General features: G+C 37.0%; 2 protein-coding genes across 2 annotated transcripts; both read left to right on the forward strand.

Annotated features, from left to right (window-relative positions):
• The first annotated feature begins 1,846 nt into the window (after positions 1-1,846).
• c2h5orf34 (chromosome 2 C5orf34 homolog) lies at positions 1,847-6,091 on the forward strand. Its single transcript, XM_044336727.1, has 11 exons — positions 1,847-2,140; positions 3,190-3,279; positions 3,369-3,737; positions 3,818-4,077; positions 4,192-4,290; positions 4,858-4,978; positions 5,100-5,191; positions 5,274-5,343; positions 5,433-5,509; positions 5,606-5,652; positions 5,810-6,091. Exons 1-11 carry the CDS (start codon positions 1,937-1,939, stop codon positions 5,989-5,991), a joined length of 1,611 nt encoding a protein of 536 aa, XP_044192662.1. The 5' UTR covers positions 1,847-1,936; the 3' UTR covers positions 5,992-6,091.
• A 1,001-nt stretch (positions 6,092-7,092) lies between these two features.
• Positions 7,093-8,727, forward strand: LOC122993168. The gene is made up of 4 exons (XM_044367097.1): positions 7,093-8,043; positions 8,157-8,229; positions 8,384-8,460; positions 8,623-8,727. Exons 1-4 carry the CDS (start codon positions 7,485-7,487, stop codon positions 8,691-8,693), a joined length of 780 nt encoding a protein of 259 aa, XP_044223032.1. The 5' UTR covers positions 7,093-7,484; the 3' UTR covers positions 8,694-8,727.
• Positions 8,728-14,123: the final 5,396 nt, after the last annotated feature.

The raw sequence follows: 14,123 nt of genomic DNA on the forward strand, positions 1-14,123 counted from the left end.
CATGAAGCACATTGACCATCATCCTATTGGTAATGTCCCTCTCTAAAGGACTGCAATGTTTACTGGTTGCTTTGTCAAGAGTCCAGACCTGCACCAACACCATTCCTTCACAAGTTCTGCAGCCAGTTGGCTCCCTTGCCCTGCTATAGTCACTGTCAGCAGTGATCTAATGGAAGATCTTCTCATCCAGCCGATGCTGAGGCTACACCCAGTGAGAAGCACCGCTAGCACTGATAATATTATAGGATATTAGAGGATCACCAGCCCCTTTCATTTTGAATGTGTAGCTTCCACGATAAAACACTGATTTAAAAAAAGAAATGCTTGGTTCATGGCAGTAAGTAGATCTTCTCTTCATTTCAGGGCTACAATAGCTAACACTATGATGTAGAAAATAAAAAGTGAATTATATAAAAATAAGTAGCACACACTGAAGTGAGAGACCCAGTCCACAATAAAATGCAAAGATAACCTGTCACATTCAGGTTCTCAGTTATGATTGAAATCTAAGAGGTTATTTTGTTTATATCGGTCCAGGTCTCAAGAGAAGATCCCATCTAATTTTGTTTCAGAAAACTACTTTAGTAAGCCTAGTTGTCTACATTTAAGCATGTTAGTCATGATACATGCAATACACAGTGTCAAAGAAGAGATCTAAATGTGATTATGATTCAAGATTGTGCACTTGTTTGCTTGTTTGACAGGTGATCAAGGTGATTAATATCACTATCATTTGTCCTAGTTTTAAAGAAAAATGTCAAGCACTTTAAAATGGAAAAATTTGTTCAACACTAAAAATATCAAATAGTAAATTGTATTTGTCCAGTGTTTGATTTCAACTGGACAATGGTTTTCCTTCCTGATGGCTCATTGTTGAATAAAACCAGCTGAAATTATCAGCAGCTGTTTGGTCTGTTTGGTTTTTTTCTGATGTTTATCATTCATCTATCTTATTGCCCTTGTTTGATGATTTTACGTTTTCCTTTAAATATGTTTTCTTTAGTTTCTTTGATTTTAAGCAAGGCATCGAAAGCCAATAAATGTTTTATATATCATATATATTTTAAACTCTATATAGGCTACACAAATTTGATAAAAAAATTACATTTTAATTTAAAAATAAACGTTAGTGGTATTTTGAAGGTAATGTAAACAGTGCTTTTATTTACAGCCTTTGTTGTAATTTGTTGAAATTTTTATTACAATTGTCCTCAAGGTGTGTTTTGTTTTGTTGTTGTGTATTGTACATGTGTGTCCCTTCTGTATAAATTGAATACAGTTATAATAATGTATCAAATGTACTTTAGAAAAGAGAAACAAACACAAGAAACTGTGCTTCATTTATTTTGGCATTGTTGCTACACTGAAAGACTGTGGCAAGAGGCTTCTATGTTTATTAATGTTATATTTATGGCTGATTTAGCTTTATTCTATAAACATGTACTGTTTGGTTTTTTAATTACAACAGGAGGAATGAGAAAAAAAGCTTACATCGTCATCTTATAATTATCTTAAGTTTCATATTTATTCATTCATTCATTTATTTAACTATCTTCCCCCCTTCCCCATTTTGTTCACAGAAATGTATTTGTGTTTATTCGTGTTCTCAATAAAGTAAAAAAGAAAAAGAGGAAAAAGGCATTTCCGGTCGATTCATCGCTTCTGTTGGAGACATTTTTTTCCTAGGATGGCGAATTCATGACCCGCCCTACTCTACCTCTGATTGGCCGACACTAACCAATCCCACTCCTCCTGTCTGACCTAATCAACCCAACCAACGAAGGCAACGAGTACTAGCCAATCACAGACAGAGTAGGGCGGGTCGTGACTTCGCCATCCTAGGAAAAATAATTTTCTTCCTGTTGACGTAGACCGACGCGTTACTGTGTTTTGAGTTTCAGCGCGAAGTGTTGCCTGTCTCTATGCAGTTTAAACGATGGAAACACACTCCGGTGTTAGTTTGATGGTCATGTATGAGGATGAATCGGTCAATGTTCGCTATGGAAACGGAGTCGAGCTGCAGCTGTCGCCGTGTGGCTGTGACTTCATGCTGGTGAAAGGCAGAGACCCCTGCGGACATCCTCTGCAGCCCACTGAGAGGCTCCGACAGAGGACCAGGTTCACCATCAGCACTTACAAGGTACCAACCAATCGACATAACGGATCATAACTAATTAAAAAAGGTTTAAACTGCTGTATGCTTGGATTAAGTGCACGGTTTGGTTATTATTAGATTAGATTTTTATTTCAAACATGTTTAAAAAGAAGTCCAAGTAAGAAAGCAAAACAAGAGTAACCAATAAAATTAATAGCAACCATTTACAGTAAACTCTCAATAAACAACATAAAGGGAGAGGAGTAGCAAGAAGTGAAAAATTATCAAGTTCTACCCCCCTTTTTATATTTTAATCAATAAACTTAATGTTAAACATGAATATTCCAACTTTCCACCTCAGTGTTCACTATACACAACTCGATCAAATTAAACAAAAATAAAACACTCAAAACAAAACAAGAACTAAACAGTCAGAATAAAACAAAACAGCACAAATAAAAAAAACAACCTACATATCCTTTACCTAAAAAATGATAGAAAAATCTGTACCTTGCATTGTGTACCATGTATGGTTATATGTTAGATGGCAGAGTCTGGCGGGTAACAGCAGGACAAAGTCATATGGATATCATGTGGAAGGGAGAGTTCTGTAAAGCTTTGTCTAGGTCTGGTAGGAATCTGTAAACAACTAAAGGCGCCTCCCAAGGCCATCAATATATACCAGTGAATTTCTTTCCTTCTTCAGAATTTTCCACGGAGACTCTGAGCACTCTCCGTGTCTGTGATCTGTTTGAATTAAAGAGACGCTTGACTTCAACCAACCTCAGTCTATTGATAATTTATCTATCACTTACTATGCCAGATCTCCTCATCCATCTCATATCCATTCAATATGTTATTTTAAACACTTGTTTAAACTTATTAAATGTTCTAGCTACATGTTTTCATTTCCTCACTACAGTTGTTCCATAAATTAATTCCTTTGACTGTAATACAATGATATATTGTCCTCGCTAATTGTTTATTGAACATACAAATTCCTACCAAATCATGTTGACTAGGATGAAGATTGTTATGTGTCATGTGTTATTGCTTGCTCGCCACATTTTCTTCAAAGTGATGTCATTTCACAGGAGTTGATGAAAGCTGCATTGGCATTTAGGAATAAATATGCTAGTCGACCATATCTACCAGAGGAACTCATCCCTTCTGTCCACAAAAAGGTACAAAGAGTGATTCTGATTGTCCAGTATGTCGCTCATAAAAGGTCTGGTTTATGATATCAGTGTCTACATATGTTTCTCCCTTGCAGCCTTTTTTCAGTATTAACTCAGAGGTGCACTGGCCTGACTGGTCCTCCTGTGATGCTGAGCTCGGACAAGGAGGCGAGACCGTCGTCAGGTCGGAGGAGGGACGAGCTGCGCTGATGCTGTCGCCCTCGGGTGAAGAATTCTCTGTGGAGTTCACGTGCAGCCTCAGCCAGACTCACAATCAGCAGCGCAGCGTGCAGCATTTGAGCAGAGACCCTGACGACAGCCCGGTCAGTCAGCTGCAGCAGCACGTGAGCAGTCTGACCTTTCAGGGGAATGATGAGACCAAAGAGGGAAATAGAAGGAGTCAGCCAATTAGATCCAGATCCTGTTCTTCTGGGATTATCACCCACAGCGCTGCTCAGCCAAAGGTGATGCTTCTCAGTGATATTTCAGGGCTTACATTTTAGCTTTGATGGAATATTTAACTTCTCGTCCTTTCTCTTTTCAGCCAGAGGAGATTTACCAGTCCACCACAGTGGTCCAGCATCACTCCTGCTGTGCCATTCCCCCAACTTGGCGCTACCCTCTCTCCCTGGCTCGCCATCACTGGACAGCTCGTCTCTCTCAACCTCCAGAAGATGTTGAAGTGGAGGGAAACGGGCTTTTCAGCCAGGCAGACAGGAGAGTAGACACATTAACTGTTGGAGAGAGAAGGTCTGGCCTTCCTCAGGCACTGCCTCTCACGTGTCCATCACCTCACTGGCACAGGTTCATTGATCAGTTGACTAAATAAATAAATAACAGATATTTGGTGCTGTTTTAACCATGTATTTAACACTGTTCACTGACATATTTCTAGCGTCCTTGCTTGTGTGTTTTCAGGTGGAAGGTTAAAGACCCCCTGGCCACAAAAGAACAGTCAGATCAAGACTTTCCAACAGAGCTTGTGAAGGTGATGTGGTGTCAAGGAGTGACCTACAGGTATGCAGGATTTGAGGGTTGACAAGGGCCTTGGATATCCTTGAAATATGTTTTTGAAAATGAAGGGAAGGCTCTGAAGATCTCCTCAGTTCTTTTAATATATGATAAAGCTGCATTTTCACAACTTTACAAGATTGTGAGTAAACTTGAGTCCTCTCTGAATTCTGTCTTTAAACACTGTCAAGACATGCCAGTCTGATATCTTGAATGACACCAAATGGGGCCTTTAAAGTTGTTTTTGTTGTGTGCAAACTCATGATTAAAAACTAAATTCAAGCATTATTTGTTTGGTAAAGGCAAAAAATGAATAAATAGCCATATCATAAAAAGAAGAACACTTCTAAAGTAAGTGCTTTGTTTGGCCACTTGGGGGCAGAACAAACACACGTCACAAATGTACACTCATCAATGACATATTACATCATTGTTAGCAAACAGTTGCTTTTTTACTCATCTAGCAGATAAGGAGCAACATTAATATTCATCTGAAGTTGTGTTTGTAGTTATCCAGCTACATGATTTTGTTGATGCTGTAACTGTGTTTGTGCCTGCATGTCTTCTGTGTAGGATACTAAATGGAGCTGTCTCAGTCATAGAGGTTTCTCCAGGAGATGGATCAGTCATCCGGTCTAATGGTGTCCTTAACACTTATTTTACCCATCACAAGCCTGAGCTCCAGTCAGGGAGGGTAAATGTCAGCCTCTCATCTTGTATCTATTATATAATGTACTGTATTGTAATAGCACGTTATCCTTTGGAAGCTACAGTTCTAAAATACATGAAAGTCTAAACGATGGATTGTGCCACAGGTGAAAGAGGTAACGTACCATCTGAACAGTCTTCCACCTGATGTGCCTGGACAGGTGTACTCTATATGCTCTATTGTGAATCGTGCGAGCAGGTAAGCTGCTGCTTCATCACTCTGATGATTTTGGTGACCATATTTCTTTCAACTCTCTGACCATCACGTCACTGTTTTCCAGGATCCTCACTTGCTACAACCAGGCCAGGCAATCACTGAAGCTCCCCGCCACACCCAGCTGCTTACAAGAGGTGAAAGAGCAGATCTTTTGCTACTACTGCTGTTAATATCTATTTGCACAGCGTTCAGTTTTCTTAATTAACTGTTACTTGGTTTATAGGATAGAAATTTTTCTAAACCAGCAATACTTGAAGTAAACCTGACCAATGCTGCACCTGTTGAAACAGTAGAAAGTCGGTGAGTTATATTTTTCTGATCATTCCTATTATATTTCTTTAATTTCTGTATTACCAGCTTGTTTATAATGTCCATGTTACTTTCCACTCACTTCAGGTCAGATCTTGTAGCTGCAGAACTGGAGAAGATAAAACGATTCAACTGTATCCTTCAACAATTGATTTTTGTTGTGAAATTTAGCAAATGAAGCATGTTTATTGTGTTGCATCAGCTGGTAATCAGGTTTACATGCGCTGCCACCGCATATAGACAATACCGAGGAAAGAATGTGTGTGTAGCTCTTTAACATCCTGTGCCCAGTTCTGCTGGAGAACAGCTACCTGCTGAGAAGTGAGAAAAGATGTGCAGAACTGGAAGATAGTTCTGCAGAAGGGGTGACTCATGAGCCAGTGAATGAGAGCTGCATTGCTGAGGCTCTTCAAAGAACATCCAAAGCCATACAGGACATCGACGCTCTCATATCTGCCGCCTCGCTGACTTGAAAGAGACCTTCTTATGAGAAAAGTTTTAGCTTGACTGAAGATATGAAGTCATTTTACTGCTATGTGTGGAGACTCAAATAAAGTGGTGATTGGTTTTTAATTTGATTTGGATTTATGAATTATGAATCGTTGAAGATTGGACCACTGATGGCCAAATGTGCAAATGCTAGTATGAAAATATATCCAAAGGCTTAAAACATACATATAGAAAATGTGTTCCCAGTCGCTAATGTTAATACACAATCCCCTCCTGTCTGAGGTCAGATATGAATGTGCAGTGATGAAAAGTGGCTTTAATACCTTGATGTTTCCTCTCTACACTCATGCCAGATTGTAGTTAGTAGGTGACTGATACTAAGAGAGATACATTAGTATGAGATATGAGTACTATGAGATAAATTTTTCACTTTTACTGTGTTGTAAGTGCATGAGTGTTCATGTAGGTCATAACTCAAGCAAGCTGTGGTTTTGTCTTCAACCATATAGCCTCAGGTTCAGAAGTTATATCAGGGCCGTGGTGACAGCCCAAAAAGGGTTAGAAACCTCTTTTTTCGTACTTAACCAAATTTCTTTAAAAATTAGTATAAATAAATATATAAAAGAAAATGAAAATGATGTGCCAAGTTGTGTTTTCAATTTCTCAGTAAATTATAGTTTAAAAGAAAAAGCAGCTGGAAAGAACTGAACCTATATCTTTGAGAAATAATGGAGCTTAACTCCCACAACCTGAATTAAGTGAGTCTTTATAAAAGACCTACCACACAGCCAATCTTCTGCTCAAACACCTCTTCTCAAGAGAAAGACTTGAGTCTCTCAACACCAAAACCTATGTGGTCAGTGATTGCTTGCTTCGCATCTGCATTTTATTTTGCAAACAAGACACAGGATTGTAGTTATCCAAAGGTTTTTATATTTTCCAAATAGACTTTCAAATGTGATTAACTATTAAATTGTGCATTTTTTTTAATCACAGATTTGTTATATGTTTTGAACACATTTTGTTTTTAGTTTACATGCTAGTCGATATGCGAGTTGGTGGGTGAGTTACTTCCTATGCAGGTGGAGCATTTTAAGAGAACAAGTGTATCACACACAGTCTCTGGCCACACAGACATATACACAGCGCTTACATGCAAACATCAGGTGAGTGGTTACTGATTCATTTTTCAAACAAAAGATACTGTTCCTGCAATTCTGCCATTTGTGTTTTGAAATGTTTTATACATCATTTTCTCATCTTTTCAACTCCTGAAGTGTGCAAGTAATCTTTTATTTAGGCTATTTAGGCTCAAGTTTGTTAAGTGTGCATGTAATCTTAATATTTAGGCTCAAGCTTGTTACACGCTATGGTATAATGTCTTCTAAATTTCTGATGATCTTTGATGTAACATTTATATTAGCAGTTGGGGATTTTCTTCTTTTTTTCCTTTCCTAAAAAGTTTGGACATTTAAAAAGTGAAATCAAGCTCAAAGGCTTTTTAGACTAAACAGAAATGATTTCATTTTCTTCTTTACAGGAAAGACATACAGCATACTTCTGTGGTCTAATGACTCAGTTCAACACGAGAGGCAGCTCTGTGCAAGATGCTTCCAGTAAACTGGCTGTCCGACAAAAGGTCTGCGTTGAGTCCTCTGTTCAAGAAAGAATATCTGCTCTTGAGGGGAATCTGCCAGGTGCTGTGGATGCAACCAGCAGCTCTCACATTCCTAAGCCTGAATTTAGGAAAATATTCGCAGCTACCCCCATCCTGAATGTGGAGCCATCATCGCTCAGAGCGCAATCATTTAAACCTGCCAAAACACAGAGACACACTGCCTGTTCCTCCATGCCTAGTCTTCCCAACAATTTGGTGATGAAATCCCAGAAACTTAACCATATAACAACAAGTGGAAGTCACAATAAATTTCATCTGGAGAGCACCGACCCCTCTGTTCTCAAGAAAAGAATACTTCCTGCATTGTTTGTTCTGGGAAGTCCTCCTCCAAAGCCTGACAGGCCTCCGAGTATTGACATTCATCAATTTGGAAGGAATAGAATGTCTTTGGCTGATGGTGAGAAACAGTGATAAATGCTGTTAAATGATTGCTTCTTTAAAAATGTAAACTGCATCTGAATGTTCAATAGAGTGTTAAACTATGATGGCATTTTTCTGTAATATGACCAGGGATGAAGATTCCACGTCCTGTTGCCCTTCCACCTTTACATCCATGCCCGCCATCCAACCATGAAGCTGCTTTGTAAGTGGAGATATTGTAGAGCTGAGATGTGTACACTGTGCTTTACTGTTACTTTGAAAAGAGTCAGATCAAATGGGACTTTAATTGCGGGTACACTGTCTGCTCCAATCTGTCTAAAAATGTTAAATTAACACAATCTCTCTCCATAATCAAGGAGCTCGATAGAACAATCGGTCGATGAGGAGCTCTACGATGATTGCATCATGAACCCTTCACTACTTCCCCTTAAAGGTTCCTCCACCACGTTCCCTTTTTAAAAACAATTCACTAAATATATCCATCATTGTTTCAATCAGTCAGGTGTTCATTGTTTAAAATGTCCTATCGCACAAAAGCAAATTAAATCGCTTAAAAGACAAGGTCACTGAATTACTTGTTCCATTGTCTCCACAGGACATCCTTCCAATAGGATAGAGGTAATTACTGCTATTGTTAGATTGTTGTTGGAAACCAGCAGTGCTTAGTAAATACTGTAGCAATTATATTATATTATATTTTAAACCCTTTTTCTCTACAGGCAAATCTGAGGGCAAAAATGAACAAAGAACTTGAAAAAATATGGTAAGGATCATCTGTAAGGTTCTGTTTCTGGAGAAGCTGTCTGCACACAAATTTATGTGTAACATAATAATGTGCACTATATATGGTAACTTGAATTTACATGACCCCTCCTTAAAGCAAAAATCATTTTTCTTGAGGCATCCAGGATGGAGAGGAAGCATGTTCCCTCATGTTCCTCTTTACTGTCAGCTAAAGAGTAAAAACATGATTATTTTTAATCTTTCCACAGGACAGAACAGGCAGAGAAATCTAAAAACCATCGAGAAAGTAAGAGTGGAAAAAAGGACACAAACCATGGTGCAGTCCCAGAGAAGAAACGGGCGGTAAGTGGCTTCAATAAATGTTATCATTGTATAACATTTGCACCACAATGGTGTGTTTAATCAAAATTTGCTGGAATGATAATGATAATTAGGAGCCAAAGGGAAGCTCAGAGGAGGAAAAACAACAAACAACAACAAAAAAGAAGGAACAAGAAGTAAAGAAGAAGTTGAAGATAAAAGCACAAACCTACTTTCTGGATTTCGTTTTAAAAAAATCAATATACCAACACATGTAGATACACCGTGACACCAGTATATCAGGAATTTCACATGTTATAATGCCATGCATTGTGCAGAGCAAATTACAAACATCTGAACAACAAAGACCCAGTGTGAACAAACATACAGTGAAAAACTGATGACTGACGTCTCCTTTTCCTCAACTAGATTAAATGGCCTGTTAATGTGACTGAGAGGGGGAAGAGGAGAGGAAAGAAGAGCATCCACAATACAGGTAACCCAGAGGGAAAACTGCTGGCCAGGAATATGGAGGGCTACTGTAAAGTTGCTAACAGACTCCTTGTACTCATTTGTAAAATGTAAAGCAGAAAGAAAAATAGGTGTTGGACAAATACAGTATAGATAATATCCCAGCAGTAACTGGACAGATCTATGAATTGTATTGTGCTCTTTCAGATGACTTTATGAAGACTGACAATGATTTAAAACAGCAAGACGGGACTCAGTCTGACACAGAGTCCGACGATTATGATGACATCGGGGCACTAGTTGACAGGTAAACATGATGCCTTTTAACACAGCATAAACATCTAGAGAGATAAAAAATGAATGTAAAGTTTTTCAGTCACACATTTTGTCTCTTGCTGATTTTATGCTTTCTCTCTTTTTTAGTAGGCTTGAGGCACAAAATTGTAAGTTGTTTGTATTGCTTGTAAGTAATTTAAATGTGTTGAAATATGAGAATATGATAATAAGGCATCTATTTAATCATGACTGATCTTTTTCCTTTTTTTAAACAGTCGAGGATGATGATATTTACGATGATGTGGCTCATCCAGACACAAGGTTTACCTCTTTTTGTATTTTTTTTTTTGTAATGGATGGGTCAGATTTGGTCATTTGTTACAAGAGAAAGCACAGAGGGTGCATTTAAAGTAGATGCTCACAATATGGGAGACAATAGAGTTCAGTGTTTAAACAAAAAAATCACTTTCTTGGATGGAATCAAGTGTTGTGTTAAATTAATATTCACAGACGAAGTGTTCCTCATTTAGGCTCAAAAGAAATACTATTTACAAGACAAGTGTCACTTTCAAATTGTGAAGAAGTGAATGTATATTGTTATGTGTGGGTGACACTTAGTGGTTAATATGATTATTGCAACCATCACAACCTGCTGCTATGTTGGTTTTACAGTTGAAATAAATTCTTGAACACTTGTATAAACTCATTTAATCCCATGAATACGTTTTACAGCCCTCTGGTCTGTCTGCTACACTTTACAAAGTATTTTCTCTTTTCCCCTCAGATTTTCAACTCTGACAGAAATGGCCGCAGATGGTAAATATGTCAAATAGAAAAATATTTTCCTAATATTTTTGGCACCTACATAATAACCGCTGTGGTAATATTACATACTAAAATTTATAATGACATCACAGAATGTATGTTACTCAAGTGCTGAGAGGGAAATGTACTTTTTTATTTTACTTCCTTTTATTTGACAGCAATTATTACTAATCTGCAGATATTTTTTGCAAAATGATTTTGTAAAACATAATCAGTAGAAATGCATAATTAGTACTTCCACTTTTCATATTGCAAGTACATTTAACTAATAATAATTATACACTTTTGTTAAACTAAAATGTTGAATGCAGGACTTTCACTTGTAATGGTTTAAAATATTTTACATTGTGTTTTTTCTGCTTTTAAATAGGTAAAAGTTCTCAGTACTTCTTCCCCTCTGCACCAGATATTCATTAGGATTCAATTTAAAAAACAACAGCAAACAAAAAACTAAAATTAATTTTTTAAAAAATGTTTCCTTTTTGCTACAGATTGTATCTATGAAGTCAACTGATCTACAATATTGACTGTGACAATGTGATGAGCACGGACCAGATTACTGGATCATTTCAACATAATACAGTATACAGAGTTTGTATATTATTGATTAATTACTTGTATTTATCATTTACTGTTTAAACTATTGTGCATTTTCTTGATCATCAACCTGATTAATACATATCTATTGATACATGTTTTATTATATGATTTATGATTAATACATGATTGTGGTGAATATGTTGTAACTTAACTCAAACTATGTGTGACAGTGCTGAGCTTTTGAACAGTCATTGTAGTTGTTACATGCTGTAACAAATGGATGTTGGCTGGTAGATTGATTGCATTAAAAAAATGTGTAATCATCAGAATTTGTTTATGCAGATTATTGGTTGTGACCATCAATAAACAAACTAGATGCATATTCATTGTTGATGTTATTAATGTTGAAGTTTTGTTGTTGGTTTGTTTTTCAACAGTCGGCCTAAAGATGAACCAGAATCAGATTTATTTGCCAAGTAGCGAGTATAAGGAATTCAATGTGGTCCAGATGTCAGCAGAATAAGCAATAAACATGAACATTAAACCATAATCATAAACACAGACATAGCAGTGTGAGAAAGAGAGGGGCAGTAATAGTAGGGATTCACTATGTGCATGCACATTGACATGATAAAAAAACTATGTGTGTGCAAAAAATAGATATAGAAATATGTCTTGTTCCTTCAGTCGAATGTTTGAGCTCCACTGTGCAGAATGATGTATGTGCAGGGTTTGACACTTTAAAGCTGTTTTCACATTCATCTGCTGAAAATGGAAAGTTTCTGTGAGCTCACTGAAAATCCAACTTTAAGGGATGAGCCAATGAGCATGATTTGTGACATCACAAACCAAAACTGTTCCAATATTCAACTTACGCAAGTGTGATGTAGAAACTTGAAGCCTCCAGTGTGCAAACACCGAGAATAGACTTTACAGTGAAGCAGGAGACATCTTGTGTCCAGCTTTTAAACTTTTGGAAATAAATATATTTACATATTAATAGAGGGGGGAGGAGTAGATGTAATTTTAAGGATTTTAACAAGATAATTTAACTTTTATGTGGAAAAACCATATCAGACACAAATTATTATGCAAAGTTGAGTACTTTATATGCAGTACATCTTAAAACATGTCTGCAGCAGGGGATCTTTAACTTCTATTTAATATGATAAAATCATATCTGTGAAGGAATCTACCCATTACCGAGCTGTGAAATAGCATCCTCTTCACTGTCACCAGGTCAGATTTATGTTTTTATCCCTGATAAGGGATAAATGGAGGATTCAGGAGGATTCAGTTTATCTCAGTTTTTTTTTTCTCCCCATTACTTTATTTATAGAAAGCATCACTTACAACTTGTGTGACAATAATACAGTAACAGAAAACAATTATGCATCATACTGAAAGAAAAGGTAAGACAAAGGACGTGACTTCACTTTAAATTTGTTGATACAGTCAACATGGTAACAGGACAAAGGGTCAAAGTAATAATAAGTCAAGTCAATTTTATTTATATACCACCAAATCACAACAGAAGTTATCTCAGGGCACTTTTCACATAGAGCAGGTCTAGACTGTACTCTTCAATGTACGGAGACCCAACATTCCCCCATGAGTAAACACTTGGCAACAGCAGCAAGGAAAAACTCCCCTTTGACAGGAAGAAACCTCAAGCAGAACTGGGCTCTAAGTGGGCGGCCATCTGCTTTGACCATTTGGGTTGAGAGAGAAAGAAGAGGAAAGAGGGGAGAGAGAGACGCAGAGAAGCACAGCAACAACAATAATAACAATAGAAATATGACTGATAATAATAGTGGTAGCAGTCCATAGAAACCTGTGAGACGAGAGAGCACAAAACTCTGGGGAAGAAGCCAAGTTAGTAACATGAATTAATGGTACATGAATGTGTACAGATGGAGAGGAGGAGGACGACAGAGGAGTTCAGTGCATCATGGGAAGTCCCCTGGCAGTCTATGCCTATAGCAGCATAACTAGGGGCTGGTCCAAGGCAAACCTGGCTGGCCCTAAGCATATCAAAAAGGAAAGTTTTAAGCCTACTCTTAAACGTAGAGATGGTGTATAATAAATTAATTTTAAAAAATTAAAAATATCTTTACAGAAAAGGTAGGCAATAACGTCAGATTTCTTTTTTAAAATCTCGGAGTACACAAACTGTATGTGCACATTTCTTATCGTTTATCATTTGGATAGACTCAAAATACTTTCTAAATTCAATCATGAAAAGTTCAAAACGAGAGATCTTGAGAACTTGGATTTATGGATGTGAAATTTTCCTGGTAAAAGCAATAAATTGACAGTTTTCATAGTATAGTATTACATTCTTGGCTTTCCGGCTTAATTGAATGGTTGGTTTGAGTCTCAAAGTCATCTTCAATTTTTTTCCAGAATCCTGATGTGTACAGACATTCATAAAATAGATGTTTAGTAGTGTCTTCTTCATTTTTTTTATTTTTTTATTTTTTTTACAAAATTCACATATGTTACCAATATCCTCAAATCTTGAGACGAATTTGTTGGTGGGATATATATACGCACGATTCTGTAATGTACTTATTTCAGTTTGTTGGGGATAACAAATTTATATGGGAGAAGCCATGTTGTTTCACATAAAAATGAGAGTTCCACACAAATTACCCACTTGGAGTCATTTTCCTTTTGCATTAGAAATAATTGCTTACATGTTTATTAGTGTATTTGTGACTTTTAATATTTATTCCGTTAATAAAGAAGGTAGGTTTCAGTTCCTATGACTGTTGCCTCTCAGAGTGGCCTTTTCATCAGCTGAAGGATTCCACTATAGGAATACCTTTTATTACAATTTGATATTCTTTATAAGTGACAAGAAAGGTTTTTAGGTCTGAGAAATTCCTCATAACTGAGAATTTGAGCTTCATCATTTTGTAAGTCTGCAAGAAAACT

The sequence above is a fragment of the Thunnus albacares genome, chromosome 2 (assembly GCF_914725855.1).
Source record: "Thunnus albacares chromosome 2, fThuAlb1.1, whole genome shotgun sequence".
Classification (NCBI taxonomy): Eukaryota; Metazoa; Chordata; class Actinopteri; order Scombriformes; family Scombridae; genus Thunnus; species Thunnus albacares.